This window comes from Monodon monoceros, unplaced genomic scaffold, assembly GCF_005190385.1.
Source record: "Monodon monoceros isolate NGI ecotype Baffin Bay Population unplaced genomic scaffold, NGI_Narwhal_1 Super_Scaffold_12, whole genome shotgun sequence".
Lineage (NCBI taxonomy): Eukaryota > Metazoa > Chordata > Mammalia > Artiodactyla > Monodontidae > Monodon > Monodon monoceros.
Genome location: NW_021703768.1, coordinates 161508651 through 161533389, shown reverse-complemented (window position 1 = coordinate 161533389; position 24739 = coordinate 161508651). Strand labels below are relative to the sequence as shown.

At 62.5% G+C, this 24739-nt stretch overlaps 2 protein-coding genes across 5 annotated transcripts in view; one reads left to right on the top strand and one right to left on the bottom strand.

Annotated features, from left to right (window-relative positions):
• Positions 1 to 2551: 2551 nt before the first annotated feature.
• PRR36 (proline rich 36) lies at positions 2552 to 6975 on the top strand. Its single transcript, XM_029216868.1, has 5 exons — positions 2552 to 3384; positions 3501 to 3600; positions 3829 to 3941; positions 4035 to 5954; positions 6131 to 6975. The coding sequence occupies exons 1-5, from the start codon at positions 3117 to 3119 to the stop codon at positions 6643 to 6645; spliced, it is 2916 nt and encodes a 971-aa protein (XP_029072701.1). The 5' UTR covers positions 2552 to 3116; the 3' UTR covers positions 6646 to 6975.
• Positions 6976 to 9992: 3017 nt separating this feature from the next.
• The window catches only part of EVI5L (ecotropic viral integration site 5 like), a 29845-nt gene continuing 15098 nt past the window's right edge, over positions 9993 to 24739 (bottom strand). For 3 of the 4 annotated variants that reach the window (XM_029218303.1, XM_029218305.1, XM_029218304.1), the window contains exons 7-18: positions 23890 to 24033; positions 23669 to 23758; positions 22422 to 22519; positions 22278 to 22338; positions 19020 to 19073; positions 16973 to 17113; positions 14006 to 14134; positions 12231 to 12608; positions 11998 to 12144; positions 11821 to 11916; positions 11645 to 11740; positions 9993 to 11488 (exon numbers count right to left, since the gene is read on the bottom strand). In XM_029218303.1, coding sequence (XP_029074136.1) covers positions 11210 to 11488; positions 11645 to 11740; positions 11821 to 11916; positions 11998 to 12144; positions 12231 to 12608; positions 14006 to 14134; positions 16973 to 17113; positions 19020 to 19073; positions 22278 to 22338; positions 22422 to 22519; positions 23669 to 23758; positions 23890 to 24033 — 1713 coding nt within the window. In that variant the 3' untranslated portion in view covers positions 9993 to 11209. The remainder of the gene's footprint in view (positions 11489 to 11644; positions 11741 to 11820; positions 11917 to 11997; positions 12145 to 12230; positions 12609 to 14005; positions 14135 to 16972; positions 17114 to 19019; positions 19074 to 22277; positions 22339 to 22421; positions 22520 to 23668; positions 23759 to 23889; positions 24034 to 24739) is intronic. The other variant, XM_029218306.1, reaches the window with a different exon arrangement.

The following is a 24739-nucleotide window of genomic DNA, read 5'->3' as shown; positions in this document are numbered from 1 at the left end:
TTTTCATAAACGACGCTTTGCACACTTGTGCAAGAGTCTCTGTGGTGACTGGAATCGAAGCCCCATGATCCCCAGACACGTGTCTCTTCTGTTCCCTACTGTGTCCCCAGCACTTGGGATGGTGCCTGGCGCACAGTGGGCATTCAGTAAATGATGGACGGATGGGTGCTTAGTTCGGGCCCTTCTAGAGGCAGATTCTGAGGCAAGGAATTAGATGCAAATAGTTTCTCTGGAAGGTGAGGCAGTGGGGAAGGGAAGGAAGCCAGTAGTGTTAATGAGGGTGAAGGAGCAGGCTGCCAGTATGGGCAACTGTGGTTCCATTGTGCTGGGGAGCTCTGGGAGATGGTGGAGGACACACCTCCAAGTTTTCCCACCCAAGAGGTGAGGGAGTTGAAGCATTGATGTACCAGCTCCTGCCTGTCATGGCTGAGGGCTGCTCTGGAGAGGGGGATGGAGGGAGTGCTGAGGCCCTGACACTTCTGACTTTCCTGCAGGTGGGGACTGTGGGTGCTCAGGAGATATGGAAGGAGCTGTATGGCACTGCCACAGGTACAGATGCTTGAGTGGAATGTCTCAGTCATATGACACGCATACAATGCTTTCCAGTTGTCCTCCAGAAAGCCTGCCCCCTTTACATTCCCACAGGTAGTTTGTGAGTTTTCCCGCATGGACACTGTCCAGGTTTTAAACAATTGTGGTAGAGCACACACATAACATAGAATTTGTCATCCTAACCATTTTTAAGTTTACAGTTCAGTGCCATTAAGTACATTCAGTGTTGGGCAACCATCGCCACTATCCATCTTCAGAACGTTTTTTGTTTTGCAGAACTGAAACTCTGTCCCCATTGAACTCATATTTCTCATTCCTCTCCCTAGCTCCTGGCACCCACCATTCTACCATCCATCTCTATGAATTTGAATCCTCTGGAGACCCCATATAAGTGGAATCACAGTGGTTGCACCATTTTACATTCCCACCAACAGTACAACTGTTCCAATTTCTCCACATTCTCACCAACACTTGATATGTTATACCCAGCTTTTAAGGTTTTCTGAGCCTGAGGTAGTTACATATTACTGTGCTGTGTAACAAATTGCCCCCAAACCTAGCACCTTAAGACAACAAGAATTTATTGTCTCACATAGTTTCTGAGGGTCAGGAATCAATCAGAGTGGCTTCAATTGGTGGCTCAAAAGTTTCCCTCCCCCGGTGGTCCCCAACAACCACTGATTCGCTTTCTGTCACTATAGATTAGCTTGTGTTTTCCAGAACATTATATAAATGGAATCATACGGTGGATACGCTGTGTTTGTGTATGTATGTACAAATGTGATGGGGGAAAGGGTGAGGCAGAAGGAGCTGGTTCTTTGGGATGGGGTAGTGAGTAGCTAAGAGTCTGAAGAGATGGGGCTTGGGGGCAGAGAGCACAGTGTGTGTGAGTGTGTGTGTGGGGAGCCATGTGGCCTTGAGTATAAGCAGAGGTGCAAGAGGGCACCTGGCACTGTTGGCCAGCTCTGGGCAGCTGAGGATGGCCATCTTCCTCTTCTTGCTTCAACCCCCTCAATGCCACAGTCCCCTACCAAGGTCCTCCATGAGGCCTCTGCACCAGTTTGGCGGGTCACCAAAATGACACCTCTTACTCCCTCAGGTTGGGCTGGGAAACCTCAGACGGGATCTTCTCGGCTCCTCTTGCACCCGTTTTTACACCTCCAGGCCCCCCATAATCTCATCCCCACAAATCCCGGCTCTGCCAGGAAACCTTTGCTGACTTGACTTCGTGTGACCTGGGAGGGTGTGGCGAGTGGGGGGGGGTGCTCTGCCCTGCAGAAGGCTGGGTCATCTCTCACCATCCTCCATCTCTCGCTCTTGTCCTTTCTTCCTCTCTTCCCCCAAATCTGGGGTCTACCCCTACATTCCCAGGGCTGCATTCTCCCACCAGTCCCCCTAGCCCAACCAGGTACGGGGTTTCCTGGGGTCTGTGAAAACCCTTTGGGTATGAGAGGGGCGGAAGCCCCAAGAATCCTGGGGGGCCTGCCTCTGCGGTCGCAAAAGCGAGGACAGGGCCTGGGACACCGAGCGGCCGGATTGGTCAACTGGGCACGAGGCGCGATGGTCCCGCCCCCTGGTTGCCAGGGCCCAACCTATCCGCGTCCAGGCGGGCCTTGGTCGCCAAGTAGTTGGGGTGGGGGCCGGGGCAGGTGTGTATGGCAGGGGGTGGGGAGAGGAGGTTAGGCTGAGTTCGGGACCCCAAGGGATTCCCCCCGAAGCCCGACCGGTTGGGTGTCTGGGGTCCTCAGGCGCAGCCGCGGAGAAGCAGCCCCTCCCTCCTACGCGCTCCCGGCCGCCCTACTCGGCGCGCTCCCGCCTCTGCCTGCCGGGTCTGCATCCAGCGCGCGCGGCCCCTGCTCCCCCGCCCGCCGCCGAGGGGCCGGCCGGCCTCCCCGCGCCGCCGCCCGCCGCCCCCTCCCCTCGCCTGCCCTCCGCTCGCGGCCGCCGCGGCGCTCCCACCCTGCCCCACCCCAGGCGACCCAGCGTGGAGCGGCGGGAGGCCGGAGCCCAAGGTGAGCTCGGCTCGAGCAGGTGGAAGGGTGGCGCGGACCAGGGCCCAGCTGGGGGAGGGGAAGGGCTCGGGACGCGGCTCTTTGTCTCCCCGAGCCCGTGCGCGGGCAGCCAGGGCCGCTCCTCCTCCCGGCAGGTGCCGACATCCCTCCGGGACGGCGCTGGTGGCTGGCGAGGGGGACCTGGGCGTGTGCTCCCGTCCCCTTCATCTGGAACCTGTGGCAGCCCCCTGTCCCGACGCTGGTGGTCAGGGTCCCTGAGGGGCCGAGGGGTAGGGGGGTGGATCTCCGGTCCTGAGAGGGAGCAGGGGGTTGGCTGAGGCTGGCATGGCCTGGAGGAAGGCGGTGAGGGTGGGACTTGGGGACAACCATGAGCAGCTGCGCTGGTGAGTGGTGGGTGGGTGGGAAGGAAGTGGATCCAGGCAGAGGTTTGGGCGCGCATGGGTGGCGACGCTGGGGAAAGAGCCGAGAGGTGCCAGGACCCAGATCCCTGCAGGTAGCGTAGCTGTCCAGGACCTGGGATGCTGATCGGTCTGTCTCCTCATCAGGTGCGAGATGGACAAGAGGGACAAGTCCAGGGCAGGGGCCGCCGGTCGGACGCCCTCTTCTCGCCCTCCCAACCTTCCGACCCCCAAGCCCCCAGGGTCTCCACGACCCCTTCCCCCCGTAACCAGCGCGGCTCTTCGAGTTCTGGGAGCAGCGGGAGCTTCAGGGCGAGGGCCTCTGGCAGAGCGAGCGGGGGGCAGCCGGGGAGCCGCTCTCCCGGAGGCTACTCCCCGGGGGGGACCACCGCGGAGTGCTGGGACAGGCCCCCGGAGCTCAGGTACTCCAGCCTCTTTCCCTGATTCGGACCCCATCTTCTTGCCCCCCTCTCCTCTGAAGCACCAGCCTCCCCTTCCTTTCCGGGGCACCTGCGTTGACTCGGCCTTCCCCCCACAGCCTCCAGGCCCCCAGCAGCTGGGAGAGGGGAGCGGGCCCCTGCGAAGACCCCAGGCCCAGGCTGTATCTCTAGCTCGGGGCATGCCAGCGGGCCCACCAGGTAACAAGCCCCCTCTCCCCTGTTGCCTTGGGCAAGGGTTAGTGTCTCCATCTGGAAGCTTTTAATTAAAGTGTGTGGGAGTACTTGCTCATCACTGGGCGCAAGTTGGTGAAAGCTATTATTGGTTGGCAGAGAGGGCATATGTCCTCACCCACGGGGAAATGTAGACTTGGGAGACGAAACAAGGAGCTGGAGCGCTGTCCTGAGCGCAGACCCTTTTGTCCCCAGGCCAGGCCCTCTTGGGCAGAAGGGGCTCCGGCCCCCAGCTGAGGAACCTGTGGCCAGAGGAAAAGCCCCTGAAGGGCCCAGAAGGAGCGCCCTGAGCGCTGGGGCACGGAGAGGTATGTGATCTGGGGAGGAAGGGGGTTCCTCGGATGTGAGGGGGACCAGCCTAGAAGGATCGGCGACCCTTCGGTTTTCTGCTTTGTCCCCAGACTCTTCTGGGTCCACTCCAGCCGTCTCCTCCTCGGCCATCTCCCGTCGATCCCGGGCTGCGGGCGCTGAGGTGGGTGTCCCCCGGGCAGCTCCGAGTGCCCGGCCCCGGCCCCCGACCGAGGCTTCCAGAAAATCAGTGAGCAGCGCCCCAGAGCGCAGCGCCGCGGAGCCAAGCCCTGCCACCAGGAGGCGACCCAGCGCCGGCGGGGGCCTCCAGAGGCCAACCTTGCGCCCCCTGGGCTCCAGCGCCACTCCTCTGTCCTCCCCAGCCCGCTCCGGGGCTTCCCCGGCTGGAACACCCCGGGCTCTGGGGCATCCCTCGCAGCCCAAGTCCAGAGGACTGCAGGCTCTACGCCCCCCGCAGGCCACACCCCCAAGGAAGGGCGCAGTCCCCGCACCGGGCTTTTCTCCTCCTTTGGCCACCTCCTCCCTACCCTGTCCTATTGCACCGCCTTCCCATATCACAGACACTCCCTTGAGGGGCTCGCTCCCACCATCTCCACCGACCACGCCCCCTCCCCAGGCCCATATCCACCCATTGGCCACGCCCCCTCCACTAGCCCCTCCTCCCTCTGCTCCACCCTCTCTGCCGACCCTCCCCTCTCCACCGGCCACACCTCCTTTGCAAGCTCCCCCCGCACATCTGGGTACATCTTTTCCGGAGGTATCCGCCTCTTCCTTGGCCACGGCCACTTTTCTGACTTCAGTCCCTCCATCAGTTTCACCCGCTCTGCAGAGTATGCCCCCCACCGAGGCGTCTTTGGCTTTACCCCCTTTTCCAGCTCTCCCCTCTCCCTTGGCCACACCTCCTTTGTCGGGTCCTCTGCCACCAGCCACTGCCCCTCTACAAGTCCCTCTATCTCAAGCAACATCTCTGAGGAACCCGTCTTCTTCCCTAACCACACCCCCTCTTCAGGCTCCTTCTGCTCTGCCCACGCCCCCTCCGCAGGCCGGTCCTTCTCTGTCGCCACCTCTTCAGGCCACGCCTTATACACTGGCCACGCCTCCTACACAGGACCCTTCTCTGGCCATATCCCCTCCACAGACCTCTCCCCCTTCCTCTCGTCTGACCCCACTCTCTCTGCCAGGTGCTCCTCCTCTAGGCTCACCCTCTCCCCTGGCCACGCCTCTGGCCACTCCCCCTCTACAGGCCACTCCTCCTATACAGACACCATCTCTGGCCTCACAGCCTCTGCAGGCCTCTCCTCCACTGGCCGTGGCCCCCACACACACTCCACCTTCTCTGGCCACGCCTCCCTTTCAGGCCGCGCCCTCTCCTCAGAGGTTGCCTCCTCTGCAGGCTCCACCTCCTCTGGCCTCGCTCCCTCTGCAGGCCCCTCTCTCTCCCCCTGCTTCACCCCCTCTGCAAGACCCTCCCTCTCCCCTGGCCACGCCCCCTCATCGGGCTCCACCTTCTCTGGCCTCACCTCCTCTGCAGGCCCCTCCCTCTCCCCCCTCTTCACCCCCTCTGCAAGTTCCTCCCTCTCCCCCTGCTTCACCCCCTCTGCAAGATCCTCCCCTTCCCCTGGCCTCGCCCCCTCCGCGGGCTCCACCTTCCCTGGCCTTGCCCGCTTTGCAGACCCCTCCCTCTCCCCCTGCCTCACCCCCTCTGCAAGCCCCACGCCGCCCCCCAACCCCGGGTCCCGATGCCCCAATCTCGGGCCCACGGCTGACCCTGGCGCTGGCCCCGGGCCCACCGCCGCCACCCTCGCGCAGCCCGTCCAGTACGCTGAGCGGCCCGGACCTGGCGGGCCACAGCAGCAGCGCCACGAGCACGCCCGAAGAGCTGCGCGGCTACGACAGTGGGCCCGAGAGCGGCGCCGCAACCTCCCCGCCCGCCGATGCGGAGCTCGCCGCCTGCCATCCGGCCGCCTGGAGCCGAGGTTCTGCTCCGCCGCTGGCCATCCGCGGCACCTCAGGTAAGCAGCCCTCCGGACACTGCGGACCAGTAGGAGGGGCGAGGTCGGAGGCGAGGCTTTGCAACTCGGGGGCAGGACAGTTGGGTCTGGGGGCGGAGTTGACGGAAGGGGCGGGGTCTTGTGTCAGGGGCGGGGCTTCCCTCTCCTTTTGCCCAGCCTGGCTCCTCTCCCCGCAGGAGCGCCCCTGCCTTGGTCTCCTGCTGCCGGGTCGGGCTCTGCTGACGGCTTGTGCACCATCTACGAGGCTGAAGGGCCCGAGTCGGCGACTCCCGCCGCAGGCGCGCTGGATCCGGGGCCCGGGTCTGGCGCGGGCGGTGGGAAGGCGGCGGCTGGGGCTGGGGCTGGGGCTGGAGCGGCTTCGCGGGGAGCGAAGCCGGCGCGTCTGGGCGAGCTGCCGCTGGGGGCGCTGCAGGCGAGCGTCGTGCAGCACCTGCTGAGCCGGACGCTGCTGCTAGCTGCGGCCGAGGGTGCCGCGGGCGGCACCGGTGGCTCAGGGGACGCGGGGGGTGCCGGCAGCGCGGGGGGAGCCCGCACTGCGCTCAGCGACGCCGAACTGGGCCGCTGGGCCGAACTATTGTCTCCCCTGGACGAGTCCCGCGCCAGCATCACCTCAGTCACTAGCTTCTCCCCGGATGACGTGACTTCCCCGCAGGGTGACTGGACCGTGGTAGAGGTGGAGACCTTCCACTGAGCCAGACCCTAGCCCTGCCCACCCGCCCCACCCCTGCCTTAGGATCCGTCCCTCAGGTTGTACATCTTTGTCTTAGATCTCCCCCTCCCCTCCTCCTGGAGTCCGGCTCCTGTGGACTGGTCTCAGACCCCTTAGAGCCCTAGAATTTTGGCCCAGACTTGCGACCCACCCACACCTTTGGCCAACGCTCACCCTTGAGCCCTGCCCCTTTGGCTTAGGACAAGCTCCCGCTCCCCTCGAGCCTCGTCCCTCCCTCGGCCTAGGCCCTGCCTGGAGTCCAGTGTATCGTCTACCGCGCGCAGCCCGAGTTTGCAATAAAGCCGGGACACTGAAGCCTGTTCACTTTCGCCTTCGCGGTCGCGGGCTGGGGCCCTTCAGCGGCGCAGCTGACCGCAGGGCGGCGAGAGGGTCCGGGCCGGGCTGTGCTGGCAGCTGTGCACAGCAGGTTGTAGCTCTGGTTGAAGGCCTTCCCGAACACTCCCCGGCCTTGCGTCTTCTCCACTGAGGATAGGGTCGCGCGAGGAGGGGCTGGGGTGGGACCAGGCGATGCCGAGTCCCCGTGGTCCAGCGCCGCGCACCCACCCGCGTTTGTGAACGTAGGTTTTCTCATGCCCAATTTCTCATGGAAAAATTAAGTGCAGGAGGGGCCCAGGTGGGGCCGCGCGACCGAGTGAGCAAGGCGTGGGCCGTGTGGCCAGTTGACCAAGCTCTTCCCACGCTCGGCCAGGGGAGCGCGCACTCCTGGGGGGAGGGGAAAGACGTGGGAAAGACTTGCTTGGATCCAAGGGGGCGGGGCCCTTCCTGAGGTCCCTCCTCACAGTGTGCACCGCCCTACTTTGCACACCCTGGGGTGTAGGAGGGAGACGGGTGGCCTGAGACCCATGGCCATCTTGGGTCCCTCTAGGGCCTCTCAAGCGCGCACACTGCCCTCTGCTCACCGAGGAGGCTGCAGTGCAAAAGGCGGGCCTGCAGCTGGGTCCAGGGCTCATGAAGGGCATTCCCTGCCTCCTGGGAGGACCGCACTAGGAGGGCCTGCAGGGAAGGAGCAGCCTCTCCCAAGGCTGGGTGGGAGATCAGGGAGTCCTCACAATGCCCACTCTTCTCCAGGTGCCCTCATCATGCCCCTCTGTGCCTCCCAACCATGGGCCTCGCCTTTCATCCCAACTTCGGGCGTCCTCCCCAAGCCCCTCCAGCCAGGCATTCTTGCCTGTGTTCCAGAGTCAAGGGTCCTCACCAGAGCCAACCAATGTCTTCACTTGTCTCCCCCAGTCAGAATTCCTTGCTCTCCCACAGTCCAGTCACCCTGACCCTGGACCCTTTAAGCCCCAGCCCAGGCTCTCCTTTCCAAGTGCCCCTGCCAGAAATGCACCCCTTAAGCCTTCCCTCCCTGAGGGTGTCCTGCTTCAGACCAAGAATGATGGAGGCCCGAGGGGAACCACAATCCCCGGGGCAGGTAGAAGGACAGAGTGGGACCCTGTGTTGGGCACTCAGCCCTATCTCTGCTCCTAGACCCAGTCCCTGAAGCCAGGTTCCTGTCAGACAGGAATCGCCAAGTCCTGCCTGTCCCCCACCCCAAAAGCGGCTGCCTCCCAACCTGGGGTCTGAAGAGACATTGGCGCTGTCGCAGTGGGACACTGCCACCTCCACCCCTGGGAGCCAATCAGTTAGGTGGCAAACTACAGAAGTTCCTTTTTTTTTTTTTGGCCACACCTAGTGGCATGTGGGATCTTAGTTCTCCTGACCAGGGATCGAACCCATGCACCCTGCATTGGAAGTGCAGAGTCTTAACCACTGGACTGCCAGGGAAGTCCACAGAGGTCTCTTTTTTAAGCTGGGCCCTGGTGAGAACCCAGGTGTCCTTGTTTCCAGATGCTGAGACAAGCCCAAGGGTAGGGGCTGACTCTTGACATGCTGGGCAGCCAGGGCTCCAAGGCCAGCCCCTGTGAGGGAGCAGGGCAGAACCTCAGACACTTCCCCCAAGGCCATGCCCCCTCCTGGGAGCCAGCCAGCTGGAGCCACCAGCTACCCGGTGGCAACAGGAGAGGCAGACAGCAACTGTCAGGGTCTCAGTGTTGAATCTGTGTGATGGGAATGATGCATGGGCCCACAGGAGCTGTCGTGGGAGGGAATAGAGCTGGGGTTCGGCTGTCCTGGTGCATAACCAGTGTCCTGCCCTGCCGCTTGGCAGGTATCAGGCAGCAGAGTGGGGGACACTTGGTGGGTCCACACTGGGTGTAGAGGGTAGGGCCTGGCTGGCACCTGGCTGGACCCAATTAAATGTCTCCTCCTAGGAAGCCTTCCTTTGCTCCTGGCTGTGTCACCCGCTAACTGGGACTCCGTCTCAGCTCCATGGGCAACCCCACAAAGGATGCTGCCTCTCCGGGCCTTCTTCCCCCAGGGGAACCCCCCACTGCCTGGCTGTTTTGCCTCTGCACTGCCCCCCAACACTGTAGTCTACCTGATGGTGCCCCTCTCACCTAAGCCCTCCATGGCTCCCCAGCGCCCTTAGTTCATAGTGCAAACTCTTTCTCCTGACTAGAAAAACCCCTTCCCGGTCTGGCCATGCCCACTCTCTCCTGTTCCTTCTTCACAGACCTCATGTGCCTCCTGCTGGTCCCTGCCACGTCTCACCGTTATGCTTATGCCCTTGCAGATCCCCCCCTCCTCCAGGAAGCCTTCCCTGATCTCCTTACACATTCGTCTAGGCACTTGCCACACTACTGTGCAGGCTAAGTCCCCGCCCCCACCCCAATGTCTGTCTGCTCCACTACACTTGGGACCCCTCAGAACCAGGCACAGTGGAGCACCCGGAAGGCCTTGGGAAGTGGGTGCTGAATAAACCAGATGCTGAATCTTCCTGAGGCCCTAAGACCCTTCATTCCCTGTGTCTCTCAGGGGAGGCCCCAGCTGAGTCACCCAGTCACCCAGTCACCCATGATGGGAAATCATGGCCCATCCTCCCTCCCCATCTCCAGAGACACCCTCCTGAAAATGCCCTGCTCTAAGGGTCTGCCCCTACGCCTGACGTCCCAGGTCCTTGGTGACTCGTTCCTACAATAGTAACCGTCTCTTCCGACGCCCACACTTATGCTCACACTGTACGTGTGAATGTCCTTTCCTCTTCCATGCTGCACCCGACCTGGACAGCCTCTTTGCCCCCCCACCCCCACCCGCACTGGCGTGCTATGACCTCCACCTCTGGTTCTCTTAGATGGTGGGAGGCTCCCAAGGGCAAGGACAGCCTGCTCCCTTCCCTGCTGCTTCACTGGACAAGGGGCCGGGGACCCATGGCTGCTGGTGATTCCCCTACCCCAAGGCCTGCCCCACTCAGCATCCCTTGTCCGTGACTGTGTAAATACACTTTATTTTCCATCTTTCCCGCCTGGGCGACATGTGGAGTGTGAACAGGCAGTGTGCAAAATGGTGGTGGGCAGTGTGGGGGGCACGTGGGAGAGCCCCTCGGATGCCCACCCTGGTCCCCAGGCTTTGTAACACTGAGGAGTGGGCGACCGGGAAGGGGGTACTGAGCATGGATCCCCACCCCAGGAAGTGCCGGGGAGACTGCTTGTGATGCTGCTCTAGGCTCCAGGAGCACCGAGAGGGTCAGCCTGAGGGTCGTGAGGCCCCAGGGGGCAGGGGTCTGGGGGCATCGTTGGATTTTGGCACCGTTCTTGGTTCTGACTCAGCAGAGACCACGGGACCACCATGAGCAGGCGCGGGGAGGCAACTCAACTGGGAGGCCTCCTCCCCTGGGGCCTGGCTCTGGCCGGAGAGTGGGGCCGGGGATACTGAGAAGGAACGGAAGTGGAGGCTGGGGACCCCCTGGAGAGGAGGCTAGCCTGGGTCGGGGAGCCCCTTCATCACTGGCCAGGCTGGGGTGATGGAACTGTCACAGAGGGAGATGTGGTGTGCTGGGGAGAGGGGGGCCTCTTCACTTCCTTACAGCTGCTTTGGCCCCCAAGAAGCAGGGACAGACACTACCCAGGCCCTGGCTGGTTCCGGCTGGCCACCACACCCTGCGCGGCCCTGCACACAGTAGGGGGGGCTTTGGTTTCTGTCGCAGGGGCCACAATGCCTGCCCCAGGCAGGAAAACCCAGCCTGGCCATCTGTCCCCAGAGGCCAAGGGTCCCGAGGGTGGCACAGGGTTGTAACAACAGGCCTAGAGTGGCCTCTTCTTCCTCAGGCCTCCTCTAGCTTCTGGGTCTTTCCCAGCCGGGCCACCCTTGTCACAGAAGGAGGCCAGCTAGGAGGGGGGAGGTTCCTGCTCCTCCAGTCCTGGGACCCCTGGGTCCGCCCCTGCCCTGGCTGTTAAGAGGGGCAGACCCTCCAGGTAACTGGGCCCAGAGGGCTACGGACTAAGATGGGTAAACACTGCTGGGGAGAGTGGGCCTGCCAGGGGACTCAGGATCCCCAGACTTCGGTCCTACCCTCCGCGCCCTGCCGCGCTGGTCCTGGCCCTCGGGGTGGGCGGGACCACCGAGGGCCTGGAGTTTGTTAAGTGCGGGCGGCGGCCAAGGAGCGGGCAGGCGGCGGCCCCGGGCTCCGAGCACGTGGGGCACTGCCTTAGTTGTCCAGGCCCTGGCTGTAGGGTGCGGCCAGCTCGTCGGCATCGCTGTCTGAGCTGCCCTCACTGTCCTTGGCCGGCCGCTCCAGACGGCGGAAGAAGCGTGCGTCGCGCGGGGACAGCGGGTAGAGCGCGTCCTGCAGCGCCGCGCCCACGCCCACGCTGAGCAGCTCCTCGTCCGACGACGGCAGCGAGTCCTCATCCAGGTGCCGTGCCAGGCCGAGCCCGTCGAAGGCCAGTGGGTCCTCGAAGGGCGGCGGGCCCTTCAGAAGCCGCACCTGGGGCGGGGGACCCGCGCGCTGGAGGCGTGGACCGACGTACCCACGGACGGAGTCCGGCCGCCTGGCCCCCTCCTCTCCCGCTCCCCGAGGCGCCGATTCCCGGCCCGTCACCGGCCGAGGACACCGGGGCTCTTACGCCCCTCCCGCGCTCACCTCGGCTTTCAGCTCCTCGATCTGGTCCTTGAGCTCGCGGATGTACTGCGACGAGTCCGAGTGGTTCAGCTGGCCCTGGATGCGGCCCTCCTCCCTCTGCAGGCGGGCCAGGTCGCCGGACTTCAGCGCGGGGTCCCGCCCCGCAGCCCGGCCCCATCCCCGGCCCCGCCGCTTACCTGGATTTCCAGCTCGGCGATGCGCTGCCGCATCTCGGCCACCGCCGCCATGCTGTCCGCCTCCCTCAGGCGCACGGCCATCACCTCCTCCTTGCTCTGGGGGCGGGGGAACAAGCGGTCAAGGGGCGCTGCGGGACGGACGGGGGCGCGGGCGCGGTGTGTGTCGGGGTGCAGCACCTTGCACTCGGCCTCCGCTTGCTTGCGGCGGCTCTCGCTGAGCTGCGTCTGCAGCCCCTTGTTCTGCGCCGCCAGGTACTGCAGCTTCTCCTGCAGCGCCGCTCGCTCCGCCTCCACGCGGTTCAGCAGGTTGCGGTGGATGTGGTCCTGGGGGCGGACAGGCGGGGGTCACGGCCTCGCCGCGGGGCCGACCCCGGGCTCCGGGTCCCCTCCCCAGGCGGGCAGCGGCCCACCTGCGTCTCGAGCTCCACCACGCGCTGCCGCAGCTCGCGGCCCTCGGCCAGAGCCTGGGCCTCGCGCAGCCGCACGCTCATAAGCTCGTCCTGCAGCTCGCCCAGGACCAGCTTCCGCGGGGACTCCTTCCAGCGGCCGCCGCGGGACAGATGGGCCTGCGGGGAGAGTTCGGCGGTCGTCCTCCGCCTGGGAGCCCCGAGGCCGCTTCGTGCGCGTCGGGCGAGGCCCTCCCTCACCTGCCAGGTGTCCGAGAGCTCCTGCAGCTGCAGTTTCAGTTCCCGCGCCGAGGCCACGGCCTCACCCTCCCGCACCTTGAGCGCCTTCAGCTCCTCCTGCAGCCGCGCCACGTTGTTCTCGTCGGGCAGCGAGCTGTTCCTCTGCGGGGAGAGGAGCGGTCAGGGCCCAGGGGAGCTGCGCGGCCACGCGGCCCTTCCCGCAGGCCCCATGCCCCGGCTCTCCTCTCCTCTGCGCTCCGCCTTGGGCGGCCCGGCTGGGAGAGGGTGCACCCTGGACCCCAGGATGCGCCGGGGGAACAAGGACCAGGCCTGAGGCGGGGAGACCTCGCCCTTGCCGCCCCAGCTGGACATCGTGGTCTGTAAAATCGGTGTAATAACAGCACCTGCTCTCTGGCACAACTGGCCTAGGGCAACCCCCTTACAACATGTGACTGCTAGTAACACTAGCTGGGACAGGACGGGTGCTACCCGCCTGGGAATCTGAGATCCACACCCTCCGGGCCCAGACCCGGCACCTGACCCAGCTGGAGCAGAGAAGACCGTGGATTTCAGCACCGTCTCCCTGGGGATGGACTGAGGGCCGGCTTAGGCCCTATCCTGGCCTCCCAAGGGCTCAGTGATGAGAGATTCGTGCTCCAGGCTCTTGGACCAAAAGCCAACTTGCTGCATGATGTTCTCCCTGACCCTCGTTTGAGTCTGGGAGTTGGGGTGGGGGTGGGGTGGCAGACCTACTGGGCCCACATTTCCCTCTGATGTGGAGGGAGGGGGTGGAAAGCCCAGCTCTGGGCAGGCGGCAGTTGGAGACCGAGAGGCTGATGGCCCCATGCAAGGCTGTGGCAGAGACACCCCACCTGGGAGGGCACCCAAAATAGCGCAGCTTGGAGGTGGGGGGCATGGCTCCTGCCAGTGGGTGAGTGCTGCCCTCTGGTGGCCGGGGCACCTCCCTCTGGCAGCGCCTTGGGAATTGAGACAACCGTTGTGGAAGGAGCTGGGAAGGGACCAAGAGGCCTGGTGCCCCCTGCAGGGCTGCAGGTGGGAGAGGATGGCCCCCTGGGTGGTATCTCCATGGAGGGGAGCAGCCCTGATGGGCCTGGGCCTTGGCCTTCCCTTCCCCCTCTCCATCCTGGAACCCAGGGCCTGAGGGGGACACATACAGCCCAGGGAGCCCACGAAGGCCTCCGCACTAGTGGCCTGGTGCCTGGCACGTGAGGGCGGGCGCACCCCTTGTGGAGTCGTGTTGCTTTTTGTATGCTCGTGTGTGTGTGTGTGTGTGTGTGTGTGTGTGTGTGTGTGCACGCACGTATGTACCTCCAGGGCTTGAGAGGGTCTGAGGGTGAGGGGCCCAACTCCCATCTGCCCTGACCCTGGTGTGGAGACCAAGGAGAAGGAGGCAGGGGCCAAGGGAGGTGCCCTGAGCTCCTTGGGGGCTGCTGGGGCAGGGGGCTCTGACTGGTCCCCCTGGCCGCCCCTTCTCCTTGGCTAGGGCCTCTTGTCATCTCCCCTTCCCCAGGGTTCCCCCAGCACCTGCCCAGTCGCACCTTCTCCATGTCTAGAACCTTGTCCTGCATCTCCCGCAGGGCCCCCAGGGTCTCGGTCTCCCGCAGCCGTGACTGCTCCAGCTCCGTCTCCAGGTGGGCCACAAAGTCCTCGGTGAGGCGCGGGTTATCCTGGGGGCGGGCAGAGGGCTGCGTTGGGCCCCAGGCTGTGGCCAGAGGGGGCCAGCCTTCCTGGGCTGTGGGCCCAGGCCTGACCCCACCCCGTCCACCTCCAGGGCCGGGCTGTGGGTGGAGAGGGGGGTGAGGAGAAACTCCGGATCTGCCGGAGGGGCCGGATGCCATGGGGGCCCTGCTGCTCTGTGTCTAGGGGTCCTGGGAACAGAGGGGACTTTCCATGGCCTCAGGATGCCATGGAAAGGGACACCAGTGACTGGTTCCCAGGATCACTGGGATGAGGACGGAGGGTGAGTTCTCTGGGGACCCCTTCCTGCTGTGTGGCCCGTGGCCTAACCACAGGGTGAGGGTGGCATGAGGCAGATGGGGAAAGAGTTTGCTGAGACTCCTTTCTGGTCAGTGCCCAGGGGCTTCTCAAAGGTACGCTAGGAGTCCCAGGGGTGATGGGTGGGCCCAATGAAGAAGACCTGGCCGTGGGACTTCCCTGGCAGTCCTGTGGTTAAGACTCTACTTCCACTGCAGGGGGCACAGGTTCGATCCCTGGTCGGGGAAATAGGATCCCACATACCGCGTGGCATGGCCAAAACAAAACAATCCTGGCCAGTGGGGGAGGGCAGCCCCTGGGGTCAGAGCGGGGCCTGCATCTTGCTGCCCGGGGAGCCTGGCAGGGCAGCTGCCACCCTCTTCCCCCACCTGTCTAGCTGCCCAGGTCTGCTCGCTGCCCTTGACCACTGGGGGTCTCTGAGGCCCATGGGTACCAGTGGCTCTCCCTTGGCTCAGATGGGTTCCGGGCCCCATGCCAACCTCTTGCCAGGGTGCACCTCCTCCAGGAGCCTCTGGAGACGGTGCTCAGGGGCTGCACTGGCACCTCCCGCACTCCCTCCCTCTGCCTGCAGCAGCCTCCCTGCCTCACCCAGCTCTGATCAGGCCCTAAAGGCCAGAGCTCAGAGGTGGCAGGTGAATGCCTCTCTGACTGGCCTGAGAGGGGACATCATGCCATGGGTGGGGTTAGCCCAGCCTCAGTTTCTCCACTGGCCTGGCTGCTTCAGAGCCAGGTGGGGCTACAGCACTCGAAGTCGCGGGGCGGGAGGTGGATGCAGGTGAGCAACAACGGTGAAGTTCCACCCCCCTGTACCTGGGAGCGAAGAATCAGCTTGCACCCCTCAGGCCAGGTCTCCAGGCCTGGGTGAGGGGGCCCTCCTCAGCGAATGACCCTTCCGTCTCCACCCACTGTTTCTTGAGCACCCTGTGGTTTCTCCAAATCAGGGACCCCCCCCCCCAACACCCCTGCCCCCAGCTCACTGCCAGGCCCTGCTGGGTTCAGCCCTGGATCGCAGGGAGCCTACAGCATCCTTCCCTACCCCTCTGGGACCTGTGCTGGGGCACGCATGCTGAGTTTGCAGGCTGCAGCTGCTGGTGGGTTGCCACATGAGGCAGGCAGCCTGCTGGGTACGGCTGGAGGAAAGTTCTGAAAGCCCTCTCTGGGAGAAGCGGACTCTCTGCAGTGCTCCAGCCCATGGGTCCTCCCACTACCCATCCGAAGTTCATGACCCCACAACAGACTTGGGCTGCCCCCTCACCCCCATCTCACCGGCTCAGACTGGTGGGCACAGGCCAGACCCTCTTCCGAGGGCAAAGTGCTGGGTGCTGGAAGGAGTTACCTTCTCCCTTGTCCCAGCTCCTGCCCTGCATGGCTGGCCCCGCCGGGGAAGCCCTGAAACTGAGTCCCCCTAAAGCTGAGTTCCCCTGCCAAGCTTAGGATTAACCTCTCCATCCAAAACTTTACTGCCTTTCTGTGCCACCCCTCCCCCCATCAGGATTGGCAAGTTTCGAAGAAAAGGGGGGATTGAAACCGAGCAGGACCCTGTGGGGCCTTCCCAGGTACAAAAACCCTTTGGTGTCCCCATTGCTTGTTTGTAGAAAAAGGCTTTAGTCTCCTAGGCCTTCCCTGAGTTCCAGAACGCAGCAAGCAGTTAATGAGGACAGCAGGTCACAGGACGCCTAGGTCCTCCTGAAGGGACACAGATATAACCATCTGACACGGATCTCTGAGCTGTTCTGCAGAACTGGGACCCCCAGCCAGGTGGAGGATGGTGACTACATGCTGAACACAAGCACGCACACCCCCGCCTGGTTGGAACCAGAAGGCTGATGACGGAGATTCCTGAAACGTCACCCTGTTACCTCCCCACCAACCAGCCAGAAGGAGGTCCATGAGCTGGTCATGCATCCTAGGACCCTCTCCCCTAACACCGTCTTTACAAACCCCTGCCTAAAAGCCATTGGGGACTTTATGGGTTCTTTTGAGCATGAGCTGCCTGTTCTCCTTGTTTGCAATAGATGCTTTACTTTCCTTCGCCACAACCCAGTGTTGGTAGATTGGCTTTGCTACATGTCAGGTGAGCGGACCCGGGTTTAGTTCGATAACAGCCCAACAGCCCTTCAGACCCTGGGGAGACACCAGGGCTCCCCCAAGGAATCACAGCCCCATCGGTGGAAGGAGGGGTCCCAGCAGGGACAGCTGGTTCCCAGGGGCTCTTGTGCTGAGGCTGGGGCCCGGGGAGGGTGACTGCCTTGCTCTCAGTGTGGAAGGCCAGACACCCTATTGGGGGGTGGGAAACGGAAAACACGGGATACCCCTGGGTGTGGGGCTGTTCGCTGCTGAGGATGGGGAAGAATCTGCACTCTGCTGTGGGTCCCCTGCCCCCCAGCAAGGAACAGGCGGGCCAGGGACTGAGGCAGGGCTGATTTGGAGCCATGTGCTCAAGAGCCCTGCAGGCAGCTGGGCATGGGGCGTGGCCTGGCCCTGGTGGCCCCGCCCACCCAGCCAGCTACCTGCTGCTCCTGCAATTGCCGGATGGTGCTCTGTGCCTTCTGCAGGTCCTGGGCCGCTGAGCTGCACTGCTGCCGCACCACTGCCAGCTCCCGCTTGATGACATAATTCTCCTCAGCCTCCTGCGCTCGTGTCACCTGCCCCTGAGCACAGCGAGGACAGGGGGCCGTGACCCTCTGCTCACACTCCAGGCGAAGCCCAGAGAGGGTGGAGGTGGGGCGGAAGGAAGAGGGGTGAGGCCTCCCACACTCAGAGCCTGGGATGGGGCGACCCACGGGGCCTGGGGATGGGGGGACCGGCAGGAACAGGACACTCTGGGAGGAACCTGGAGGAACACAGCCGCCCGGGGCCCAGGCTCTGGCTCTCAGCCTCTGTCCCAGGTGAGGAGAAAGAACTCCTTATCCAGGGCACATGGCACAGCAGAGGCTGGGCTCTGCTGGTGACACTGAGGATGTGGGGGTAGCCAAGGGCCCAGAGGCTGGCTCCTTAGGGCCAGGTCGGGGGGTGGGATACAGCTCTCGCGGGGCCTTCTCCAGTCCTGGAGCCCGGGACTTCCACCTGCCCAAGGCCCCCCCAGCCTCATCCCTTCAGCCCACCCAGTTTAGGCCCCCCGTTCCAGGCTCAGAGCCACTAGGTAGTGGGCAGAAGCTTCCAGATAAAGCCATTCAAGATGAGGCAGCAGCAGAAGCAGGTGAGTGAAAGAAGATGGCAGGCCTTGCAGGTGAGAGCAGAGAAGAGCGTGAGGGGCCGGAAGGTGTGTGTGTGTGTGTGTGTGTGTGTGTGTGTGTGTGCATTGGGGAGGCTCAGCCGTGCACACACCAGGGCCTGTTGCTGATGCAGCCTCAGGGTCCCCGAGCCCTCCTGGGCCCCCACCTGTGTCCCCTGGAGGGAGGAAACCTGTGCATGTGCGTGTGGGTACACTCACAGATGCGCCCACACGCACCACGCGTTCACACGCACGCCCCCTCCCCCAGAGGGAAGCCTCTGTCTCCCGGGAGAAGCGGTCCCCAGTCACCCCCATGCGCAGCTCCAGGCCTGCCCCCCTCATCCCCCGGGGGATGGCAGCGGCCAGGGAAGAGGTGGTGTGGTGGTCATGTGCGGGGGACCAGGAAGAAGTGGGAGCGGGAGACGAAAAGCTACAGTACCTGGATTAGCCTATCAGCCAGAGCAGCGCTCTCCTACCCGGTGGAGGGGTTCCGAGCGACAGGGGGAAGAGGCAGAGCAGAAGGCGCGGGGACAGGAGAGAGGGAGAGACAGACAAGAACCACTTGTCACTAACGCAGTGGACTGTCTCTAGAAGCAGGGAGAGAGGAGTGAGACCAGAGAACCAGAGAACCAGCAGGAGAGGACCCAGAGGAAGACCAAAGCCAGAGCCAGCTCCGTCCTGGAGAGGGGTCTGCGTGTGAGTGGGGAGGGCGGTGCCACTCATGGGGGCCGCCAGGCGGGGGCCTCACTCGTGAGTGAGGAGGTGCCATCCGGGGAGGGGGTCAGGGGAGGGAAGCACTGGGCCCGGTGGGTGCATTTTAATTTGGAGGCAAAGCAAGAATCAAGGCTTTGGGGCAAGGGCAACAAATTCCACCTAATCCGTGTGTTCAGTGGAGGGTCAAGCAAAACTGAGTGGGGAGCTGGAAGTAGAGGATCCCCGTCTCTACTCCCATCTTTAAAAACAGGTTGGGGGCCAGGGTCAAGGCTATGGCAGCCCCTCCACAGTGCAAGGCCGCCCCCTTCTCCCCCACCCTGTCTCCTTTGTCCGAGCAGCCCGCACCCAGGCAGCCCGGGAGGGCACCGGGCACAAATGGATTTCCGTGTTTGCAGTTAGCAGGGTTATAACTCAATCCCTCCTCAAGCAAAGTTTCGCCACAGTCCCAAATTTATACAGCGGCCCAAATCTCAGTGGGGCTTGTGGTGGGGTCTCTGGGATTTACGCCACAGGCTTCGGGGGGGTGGGGCGCGGCGCCTGGGGCGGGAGGCTGGCTGGCCCTCTGGCTGCTGGGTCCTGCTCAGGGCTGGGAGGGTTCGGTGCCACAGGCTGGTGGCCACACCCCTCACCTTCTCCAGGGTCTCAATCCGCTGCTTAAGAAGCCGGTTCTCTGTCCGAAGCCTCTATGCGGGGAGAGGGGAAAGCACGTCAGAGCCTGCCGCCTGCTTCTGTACACACAGACGGCTGTCCCTGCAGGGCTAGGCCACCTCCCGGCAGGACAGCACCAGTGTCTCTCGCTCTGGGTCACTGATTCCAGAAACCAGTCAAGGCCAATTCCCGTTTGGAATGGTCCACCAGGTGTTTTTTTTAAAAACAAACTCTGGTTCAGTAAAAATAATGTGATCACTTTGGTGGCTACACACTGTGTGTGCAGGGGGTGGGGGGTGTTGGGGGGGGTGGTCCCTCCTCCGGAGTCTGTTTCTACCCCACGCTTGAGCCTGTCAAGGGCCAGTGTGACGCCTTCCACAGGGCAAAGGCCTCTGTGTTTTGGGGGAAGCCGCTCGCAGACAGGCCCCACCCCCTCACTGCTTCACTTGGAGTGCCAGGGTTGAATTCTCAGAGGACAAACTCAGAGTCTGGGTCCAGGGGAAGAGGTCTTGCTGAACACATGCTTCTTTCAGTTTGACAACTACATTTCCGCAACCCACTGAGAGCCAGCTGTACCCAAGAGTGGTCAGTTTCCCCCGGCTGGGGTTCTGGAGATGGTCTCCTTGCTTCCGCCTTCCACCCTGTGCTGGTAGTCTTGGTTACATATTTGTGGTTTTAGGTTCCCTCACAGCCTTTTGAGAAGCCGGGGAGGTTCACATCTGCCTTGCACCTAGTTTCTATCTACGTACCCCTTAAGCAGTGGGTACAGAAATAGTTTTGATAGGCGGATTAGTGAGGGTCCTGCTTCCCTGTGGATCACACAGAACACTGCCTGGTTTCTACCGGGGAGAAACAGGCGATGGAAACACCCAGAGCACTCCCAGGAAGCAACTGTGGTCAGAGAGGATTGCAGACTTGATTGATGGGCAGGCATTGACTCATGTCATGGGAGGGGAAACTGAGTCAGAGGCAGGCAGTGTCTTGCCCGAGCCTCCCGGCTCACTGGGGTCAGAGCTGTTGCCGGCACAGGTCTCTGTTGCTCATAGGGATCCAGAACCAGAGTCCTGACCCCTGACCCCTGGAATGTCTGCCCCCTTTCTGGCTTCAATGCATTGATGCCACAAGCTCAGCCATCCCTGGAAGAGTTGGATGTGCCGAGCAACAAGTCGTCTCTCTCCTCTTCCTCCCAAGGGAAAACCAGACAGGGAGTGAACAAGGATTATGGGGGCCTATGTACTAATCACACTATTAAATTTTTTTTTTCTTTTTTTTGCCATGCGGCATGCAGGATCTTAGTTCCTCAACCAGGGATTGAACCTGTGGCCCCTGCAGTGGGGGCGCAGAGTCTTAACCACTGGACTGCCGGGGAAGTCCCTTTTTTTCTGTATTTTTGATGTTTTGACATCCTGTGGCCTTGCTAATCCTGGAGGCACTGCCCCTCCCAGGGCTAGCTAATTCCTAGGGAGAGTAGACAACCTGCCTGCTAGCTTGCCTTCCACAGGCAAACCAGCCAATCCAGAGCCCATGCCCCCACCCACCTCCCTTATCTAACTCTCGCATACCAAGCTAGTATTTCCCCTGCTCTCAATTGTTCCAGGACAGCTAGGGACCACCCCTATAGCCCAGAGCCTGGAAATTATTCAAACTAGCCAATCCTGAACTCTCTTGAACTTGCCTACCCTGCCTCGCCCATCCCTTCCTGTGGAAACCACAATAAGGGCTCTGGCCCATGCTTTTCTCCTTCTGCCTCCTGACCCACCCTGGTGCTTCCTCATGTGGCCCTGCGTGCAGAGGTGTGCCCCCTCCTGTGAGTAATAAACTCTTCTTTTGAAGGCAGTTGTCTCTGTGTCTGTCACCTCACCATACCTGATTAAAACAAATCCCAGGTACATTTTTAAACAGGCGAAAGGTGAAAGGGCACAGGGCAGGGTCAGGGGAGAAGGCATCTGCCCTGCCCTTGGGGCACGCAGTCTCCTCTAGTGATAATATTCCAGGCTGGGAATGTGGTTTAAGGATCCGCTGTGTCCCTCCCTACTGCTGAGCCATCATGGTCACCATATGGCAGCAGGCCCTTGTCTGTGCATGAGCAAAACACACATACACGTTTGGACTGGTGCATCAGTAAAGCTGCCATTCCTGAGAAAGGGAGATGCTTAAAAATTCAGGACACAAGACTATTTCCCAAAAACTTACAAACAGGGCCAGGACAATGATGCCCTCTTTCGCCACTCAGGTATGGGTGGCAGGTGACCTGGATTCTAATCTAGGTTCTGTCTCTGCCTTTCTAGAGGAGGTAGGGATGACGATGATGGTGGTGGTTAATAATAATAATTATTTGAACAGGAGAGCGTCATCCCTATTTTGCAGAAGGGGACACTTAGGCTCAGAGAGGTGAATTCACCTTCCTGGCAGGTCACACAGCTGCTCTGTAGGAGAGCTGGGATTTGAACTCTGGTCTGTGGAACTCCAGTCCCAGCCACTGTGGGACTCTGCCCCTGAAGAGGACCGAGCCAGGCTGTGCTGGTGTTTGTGTTTGTGTCTGTCCCCCACCTCCACTGGACTGGGGGCCCTCAGTCCTGCTGTGACTCTGACACACAGTGCTCACTAAACGCCTCTTGAGGGAATAACCAAAATCACGTCTGGAGGGATGACAGCAGAGGGAAGGAGATGGAGGGACGTCTGGGTTCAGAGGCTCTGCACACCCAGAAAACCCTCTACGATATTGTGATTTACAAGGAATATATACTTGGTCTTTGTCCCTGGTCTTGGCACAGGCTCCTAAAACCCTGGGAATTTCCTAAGTGAGGAGAGGAATAAAGGTGTCTTTGTTATGTTAATGAGATGACTTTTGGAAAGCCCCACCCCCACCCACCCTAAGGATGGTGCTGCTTGCCAGGGGACCCAGTCCTGTGATGAGAGGGTTGGACCTTTCCGTCCCAGCCTGAGACCACCGGGAGGGGAAAGGGCTGGAGGCTGAATCTCAGTGGCCCTGTTCACCACCGTGTCCCCAGTGCTGGTGGGGGGCGGGGGGCGGGCCTTGCTCCCATGCCGGCCTGGTGGTGAGTGAAAGGACAGGCAGGCCGAGGGACCACCTCTCAGAGCCTAAGGACCCCCTGCTGTGTGGCCCGCGCTGGGTGGGCTGCGCTCTAGCGGCCGTCGAGGGGGCTCCCAAGGGCATATCCACCACACCACCATCCCCCCTTTCCCGCCAACACTGCCCAGGCCAACCGGGGACTCACTTTGATCTCAATCTGCTCCTCCATCTCTTTGCTCTTCATGGCTGCGTACTCCTTCTCCAGCCTGCAGAGGGGAGGGCCGACGTGCTCACTGTCCCACCCTCGGGGACCCCGCTTCTGCCAGCACCCTGACCTCCTGGTACTGACCTCTTCATCTTCTTGGGGTTGTACTTGACCTGGTAAGCCTTGAGGATCAGCTTGTCCGGGCAGCTGTCGAACTGATGGGGGATTACCCTCTGGAAGTACTGTGGGGACACGGGTGGTCACGGACACACGGGCCCTGACCACCTGGGGCCACCCGAGCCCCTGCGGCACCCTGCTCCCCTGGAGGAGGGCCTGGGTACACCAGGAGGGACGGCCAGAGCCGGTCGGCCTGGGCCCTCGCCATCACCTGGCCTGTTGTGTGGGTTGAGTGAGCGAGTGTGAGCAGCAGGAATCATGAGAAGGAGTTGCCTGCAGCCAGGACCTCTGTGTGCAGGGAAAGTGGCTTCGGGAGCTCCTGAGGGCAAAGGCCAGGTGTCGGTGTGGGTGGGGTCCGAGCACAGAGGACCTTCACGGAGGAAGGGGGAGACATGCCGCTGCCTCAGGGGCAGTGAGAGGAGACGGAAGAGGCTGAAGGATCGGGGTGGTGTGGAGGAAGCCAGAGGGAGGACCCCTCAGTGGTCTGCCTGCTCGCCTGGGGCCCCAGGAACTTCTGCAAAGAGTTAAGTGCAAGCTGCCGGGTGGACACAGCTTGCTGCAGTTCGGGGCCAGGCTGGCTCCCGCGCCCTAGCCCAGCTGGCCCCTCTGGCAGCTGCGGACAATGGATGCCCGTGTTCGTGGACACAACTGTGGCCTTTGTGCATTCTTCCCTGAAGCACCAGCTGGAGGACACTGGGAGGGGGCGGGGGCCTGCATGATGCAGCATGGCGGTGAGATGCAGGCCGGCCTCTTCTCAGCAGGCAGGGCAGCTGGGGTAGGCTGTGGTGAGGCAGGACGAGAGTCTGCCCCAGACCCCTCACTCCCTCCTGTGCCCTCGCCCGGCCTGGTTGCTGGGGCCAAAACCACACCCAAGGCCTCCTGGTTTGGCCAGTATTACTATTTGCCATGTTAGGCTCTGGGGACACAGAGCTGGGGGCAGGTGAAGCGGGGGGACTCCCAGGGCTCGGCCTGGGCCTTCCTCTCTCCCTGCTGCCAGGCTGCTGGCCCTGGGATGTGTCTGGCAGAGCCTGGGGCTCCTCAGGCACCCCCCCACCCCGGTCCTCCATGGAGACCTGGGGGTGGGGCGCAGAGGTGATGGGAAAGGATCAGGGCGCTCAGGAAGTCCAGGGCCTCCCCATCTCTCAGAAGGGCTCCACCCGCCCAGGTGCCCCTGCTGGGGGGCAAGCCTGCCCGCCCTGGCCCTCCTGGCCCACCTGGGACATCCCCTCCATGTCCAGCTGCATCAGCTCCATCTGGTTCACCTGCAGCAGGGCAAGGCCCACCCGGAACACGATCTCCAGGCCCTGCGAAGGAGGCGGGGGTAGTGCATCTCTGGTCATGCTCTCCTGGGAGCCCTCCGACCCCTCCCTGAGCCCTGCAATCGTTTCCACTCCATCCAGAGTGGCCAGGAGAGGAAGGGGCATGTGGTCCTCACCTCGTACATGAAGATGTCAAAGACACGCGTGGCGACGGGCAGTGGGAAGGTGGTCAGGAAGAGCGTGAGGAACCAGGAGGAGGCATACATGGACGTGTGGAAGCTCTGGGAGCGGAAGTGGGTGTTCAGGTCCGGGAGCTGCTCCTGGGGTCGGGGGAGGAGGCCAGGCGCCATGAGGAGGGTGTTGGGCACAGCTGTCGGCACCACAGGCTCCCTCCACCGGGAAGTGCTAGGCCTCAGTGCCTGCACCTCCAGGGAGCCTTCCTTGACCTGCCCTGGGCAGCACCCCGCACTGTCTCTGGGTGGGGCGGCAGTACCCCAGAGCTCTGAGTAGCACTAGGTGGGGACATGGACAGGGATGGCAGGAGGCCCAGCTGCCCGTGGGATGCTCACCACCGCCTCCCATAATGCTCTGTGCTTCGCGCCCAGCAATGCTCAAGGGATGCCTGTCTGACTGGTCTGAACTTCAGACTGCTGGAAAGCGATAGAAACTGGGGGAACTGAAGCTGGAGAAGGCGGTAGGACCCCCTGGAGGTCCTTCACTGGGAGAACACACCCTCAGGCTGTCCCCCGGCCTGCCTTGGGCTTCCTGACTCAGAAGCTCTCTGGTGGCGGCCAGCTCCTTCACCACGGAAGCTCTCAGCTCCCCAGCCTGGGGTGGGATTGCTCCTTCTCTGTGGCCCTGGAACACCTGCTTGCTGGCACTACCGGTCCCCTTGACCGACAGCACCTCTCCATCCTCTGGGCCTGAGGAAGGGGGCTTTCACTACTGGGTGCGTCCTGCCCACTGTGGCAGAGCAGGCGTGTGTGTGTGTGTGTGTGTGTGTGTGTGTGTGTGTGTGTGTGTGTG

What these genes read in the sequence shown, in the direction of transcription:
- PRR36 (XM_029216868.1), top strand. Translation starts at nt 3,117, where the DNA reads ATGGACAAGAGGGACAAGTCCAGGGCAGGGGCCGCCGGTCGGACGCCC. An exon ending in GACAGGCCCCCGGAGCTCAG is followed by an intron (nt 3,385 to 3,500) that starts GTACTCCAGCCT and finishes TTCCCCCCACAG; the next exon opens with CCTCCAGGCCCCCAGCAGCT. An exon ending in GAGCGCTGGGGCACGGAGAG is followed by an intron (nt 3,942 to 4,034) that starts GTATGTGATCTG and finishes CTTTGTCCCCAG; the next exon opens with ACTCTTCTGGGTCCACTCCA.